The sequence below is a fragment of the Manacus vitellinus genome, unplaced genomic scaffold (assembly GCF_001715985.3).
Source record: "Manacus vitellinus isolate BGI_N305 unplaced genomic scaffold, ASM171598v3 scaffold_0_pilon, whole genome shotgun sequence".
Classification (NCBI taxonomy): Eukaryota; Metazoa; Chordata; class Aves; order Passeriformes; family Pipridae; genus Manacus; species Manacus vitellinus.
This window is the reverse complement of record NW_021938789.1, coordinates 27,555,610-27,560,329: the sequence shown is the minus strand read 5'-3', so window position 1 is coordinate 27,560,329 and position 4,720 is coordinate 27,555,610. Positions and strand designations below refer to the sequence as shown.

Here is a 4,720-nt window from a genome sequence, read left to right as displayed (position 1 = left end):
GTCAACTACTGAAACTTCCTGCAGGTGCACTGCCAGCCCTCATTTCATAATCTTGGTTACAAAGGTGCGATTACGTGTGTTTGTTCCTCACAAGAGGAAGAAATAAGAATGTGTTTTTCACATGACCTGTGCTGAGCAGCAGAACCATGGAAACGCAGCGTGCATGTTAGTGTGCAGCTCAGGTAAGAGCACACAAAAAATCCTTTGTTTACTTTGGGCAAAAAAGGCTCAGTTCTTTTCCATTAAAGTCATATGGATTCTTCCGTTTACTTGAATGGAAGAGGATCAAGCTTCAGGGCTGAGCTAAGACAAGAAAGACGGTTACTACATATTTGCATAAGATTACCTTGTTACCATTCCTCTTTTGTCTTCCCTAAACGTCATCTGCACACTTTCTGAGTTTTTTGTCATGGTGATTGGCTCTGGAGTTGGAAAGCAAATCCACTGATCATTCATGCTTTAAAACAAGAGGTGAGGAAAAAGAGTCACCATCTGAAAGCAGTTTTCTGCAGAAGAAGACAGGGAAGTATTACTTGAGACACAAGTGGACAGATCCATGTTGTAAATGACAGGAAATGATCCATGTGGCCCTATCATCACAGTGACCAGATGCTGCTCCTCATTTGGTCAGCAGACTCCCCCTCCTCTAAGGAGCTGCAGTTCCTATGCCAGGCAAGCATGCTCCATAGGACTTGTGAGAAGCTGGTGCTGTTCAGCCTCTGATGATTTCCAGGGGGTATTACAAACAGCTTATACTCTCACAAAAGAGCAGTATGGTTCTGCTCAAAACGAAGGGACAATAGGTCAGTATGCTCTGATGGAAGCAATGATGTCATATAAAAGTCAATTCCTTAACATGTCCTGCCTTGGGCCTATCAACTTCTCAAAACATTTTGGAAACAGCCATGGCATTAAAGTATGGAAACTGAATGGACAGAACTGTAAAAAACAGATAAATAGTTATTACAAAACAAAGCACAGAGTAAACTTAGTTTGCACACTTTATTCCATTTTTTAGTCTGATCCTGGTAAGATAAGCAGAACCCATCCGTTTAAAGAAAAAAGTTGAGCAGGATATTGTAGCTGCTTTTTCCCCATGTTAATACAAATCAACTGATTACTAATTCAGGCTCAGGAAGAGATTTTCACTTAGAGCACATGGGCAGAAAACAGTTTTTGAAGAGATGTTTGTATTTAGATGAGGAAGAACATATCTCTCCTGATCAGTGCGGGATGTTTGTTACTAGAAAGCTCTTTGGTACAGCTGAGGATGAAGCTAACAGGGAAAAAAGCATATGCCAGTGTTTTCAGGAAATGCACTGTTTAGTTTATCATCATATTGAAATGATCTGATGTTAGGCCATGTCTTATTTTAGGTGTTCTGCACTAGTGTAAGTGAAAGAAAAAAATAATAATGGTTGTGTTCATATGATTTGTATTCCACCAGATAAATCAAGCCTAATATTTAAGGAAGACCAAAAGCAATGATGTCTGGCATTACAGGGAATTATCTGTTTTGGATGGCCTGATGTTAGAGAAGCTTTTGAGAACAGCTTACCTGGACAAACGCACGCGTACCTCTGTAGCTCTGGCAAGGATAGCTTCGTCCTGGAATATCATCTATACAAAGGTCAGCTATGGCCTATAGCTTCCTTCAGCCAACTCTGTAAAGAGCCCATCTAGCTTGTACTCATTCTTTCATTTCTTTGGGTTTATTTTCTTGGTATCTTGTATAATTCTTCATCCTCTTCATCTCATGGAAGCCAGAGAAGCATTTCTGCCAAGAAATATAGGTCATCAAAAATCAGTTCATTGGCTTAAAAGAAGCATCCTGTTATCATCATTTGAGCATTTTTACTAAATACTAAATAGGTCTTTCACAATTACAGCCCCCTGTGGACTTGTCCTCATCAATAATTCTACTTTTCTTCTTTTTTTTTTTCTTTTTTTTTTTTTTCCACAGGCTGAAACACTTCCTGGACTATCAATGAAAAGCCAAAAAAATCTAACCAACTTGTGTATTATTGGGTGAAATAGGACAGGAGTCAGCTGTGATCTGAGGATGTAAAATCAGGATTGTGAAAGGTGAGAAGCAAAACTGCAAATGGGGAGAATAGGATTTGGATTAAATCTCTGGAAATATTTTATCATAGTAAAATCTATAATATAATGAAATAATTTTTCACAAAAAGAAGGGGGATACTCTAACTGGGGCTTCTGTTGGGATCTATGCTCCATGAAAACTTGGGTTAGTTTAGAGACATGTAAATAAATCTAAATAAATTGGATATAGTACTTCTGTATATTATTTACTCCTGGAATTACAATAATTGAGATGGGTCTTATGCAATACACCCCAGTATCACATCCCTGATATCACCATGTATGTCAAGCTGACAATTGTCCACTTAGTACAGTGTTGGTGTAAATGTATGGTCACTCGGCCTCTCTACAAACATCAGGGTTCTGCCCTACCTTGTCTCCTCTTACATCCACACTGTTCTCACATGCAGTCAGCTGGGTCATAGAGGTATCAACCTGCAAACTTGAATCAAATACATCAAAATTCTCCCATGATTGCTCCTAACCATTTTGAGACATGGGCAATGCAGAGAATTCAGCCTGTTACTCCTGCTTTCCTTCCCCCTGAGGCTTCAAACAGGCAGCAAGCTAAGGCTTCCTTTTTCTAGGGACATCTCTCTAAGTTGCTACTGCATTCTTAAGGGTACTCAAAATGTAAATCTTTATTTCAGTGTTTGAAAGCAGCAACAACACTTAAATTCAAGAATCATTAGATGTTCTCTACTGTACCTTAGATATTGCTTCCCCCATAGTGACAAACACCAAGTTTTTAGCACAGAAACTACCTGTAACAAATGTTATGAATTATTCTAAAAGTGCTGTCTTGGCTATTTCTTTACCAACAGTGAGAGAAAAAAAAAGTTATGCCAAAACGTTGATTTTAAATTAACATTTAATTATAATTAATGTTTAATTTTAAATAACATGTTAATTTTGAATGAACATTTTTGCTTTATTTTTTCTGATCTGTAAGGGAAATCTCCTATTTCTCAGCTTTATTTCCTCATGAATGATACAGAATGATACAGCCATTCAAACATACTATAAGCAGAAACACAACCCCTCAAAACAGCCTACATCTTTCTCAAGAACACTGTATCACTTATACTAATTCAGGTCCTTTTACACTGGTGCACAGGCAGTGGGTTTTGCCTGTACAGTAAGTGTCATCTGTTAATATTATATCAAATAATTCAACGTTCAGTTACTCAGTTCAGTTACTCAGAAGTGACAGCAATGAATGCTACACAGTAAAGTTTGAGTGGGTTACTGCTGATGGAAGTGAAGGTAACTAGGTTATTGCCACCTTCTAAATCTATTTGTGCAAAAATGAGACAAGTAGCATAACATGATCTGAGGCTTAGCTTCATTAACCTGAGATTTAACAATATATCGAAAGAAAAAGCAGCTGGTTTTACAGGTGTTACAGATTTTAAGATGAGGGTGCCTTTTTAAGAACATGAACACACGGAATTACAGACTTCCTGTTTTTTTGACCAGAGTGACATCAGCATAATAAAGAGTGTTTCGAAAGTACTGCCTACAACTTTGTTTTCATTCATTTTTATGAACTTGCAACACATTACTGGCTTGGGCAAAGCTGTCTGTCTGCAGCTACAATTGTTCAACAGCTTAGACATAGATATATGAAAATCACTGCCATGTAGAATACCCTCTTAGCAGCTGCATGAGTTGGAAGTTAGGAACGTGTTTAAATACTTTTCTGAACTGGGGTCTTTAGAAAATAACACTTGCAGACTGCCATCATGTCTGCTAATATTGCTGTAGGACTAGCTGTGGAGCTATCTGGCACAGATCACACAGTGACAGAATCACAGGAAGAAAGGAGCCTGGAAAGATTCTCTGGAGGCCATCAAAGCAGAGCCAGCTTCACAGCCAGATCAGGTCGTCTCAGGTCTCAGCCAGGTAAGCTCCAAAAATATCCAACAATGGAGACTATAAAACCTCTCTGAGCAACCTGTCCTGCTGTTTGACCACTACTCTAGATCATGCCATCCTGAAATGTTATCTACAGGACTAGTATGGGTACTTTTTTACTGCTGGCCACTTACCAAAGGTAGGAACGTCCTTGAATCATCTCTGATGCTTTTTATTTCTTTTTAAAGCATTTCTGATGCTTTTTATTTTTTTTATTTTTTCCAGGTTCCTTAAATATAAATGCAACATACTGCAAAACATACAGGACTTCTCGTGATGTTTCGAGACTCCACAAGATTAATCTTATTTCCTGATGCTTACCAATTATTATTCATGCAGTAGAGATCTGAAAAACGTCTGAAAGAGAAATGGAGATAAAACTGCAACTTTTTAGTAGTTCTATCCCCTTTATATCATTCTTCCAGAAGGAAAAATTATGTAGCTAAAAAGTATATATCTAGAAAGTATATTTCTACTATTGTTTCCTACTTTCCTACTATAATTGTTGTGGCGAACATTTGATACAAATTCTGCAACAGCCTTGGAAAAGACGGGATATTCTGTCACATTTTGGAGATTCGCTGCTAGGCAAAAAAACCCGCTTGAAGTGATTCCTCGACAGGACAAAATATGACTCAGCTTCCCTAAGTCACAGTTTATCACAAACCATCATCGCTCTTCTTTAAAGTTAAATCGGGCA

The 4,720-nt window shown here is 38.0% G+C and overlaps 1 protein-coding gene across 1 annotated transcript in view; it reads left to right on the top strand.

The window, feature by feature from the left end:
• The first annotated feature begins 3,848 nt into the window (after nt 1–3,848).
• The window catches only part of ING2 (inhibitor of growth family member 2), a 6,114-nt gene continuing 5,242 nt past the window's right edge, over nt 3,849–4,720 (top strand). Inside the window, exon 1 of the mRNA XM_029959434.1 lies at nt 3,849–4,008. Coding sequence (XP_029815294.1) covers nt 3,849–4,008 — 160 coding nt within the window. The remainder of the gene's footprint in view (nt 4,009–4,720) is intronic.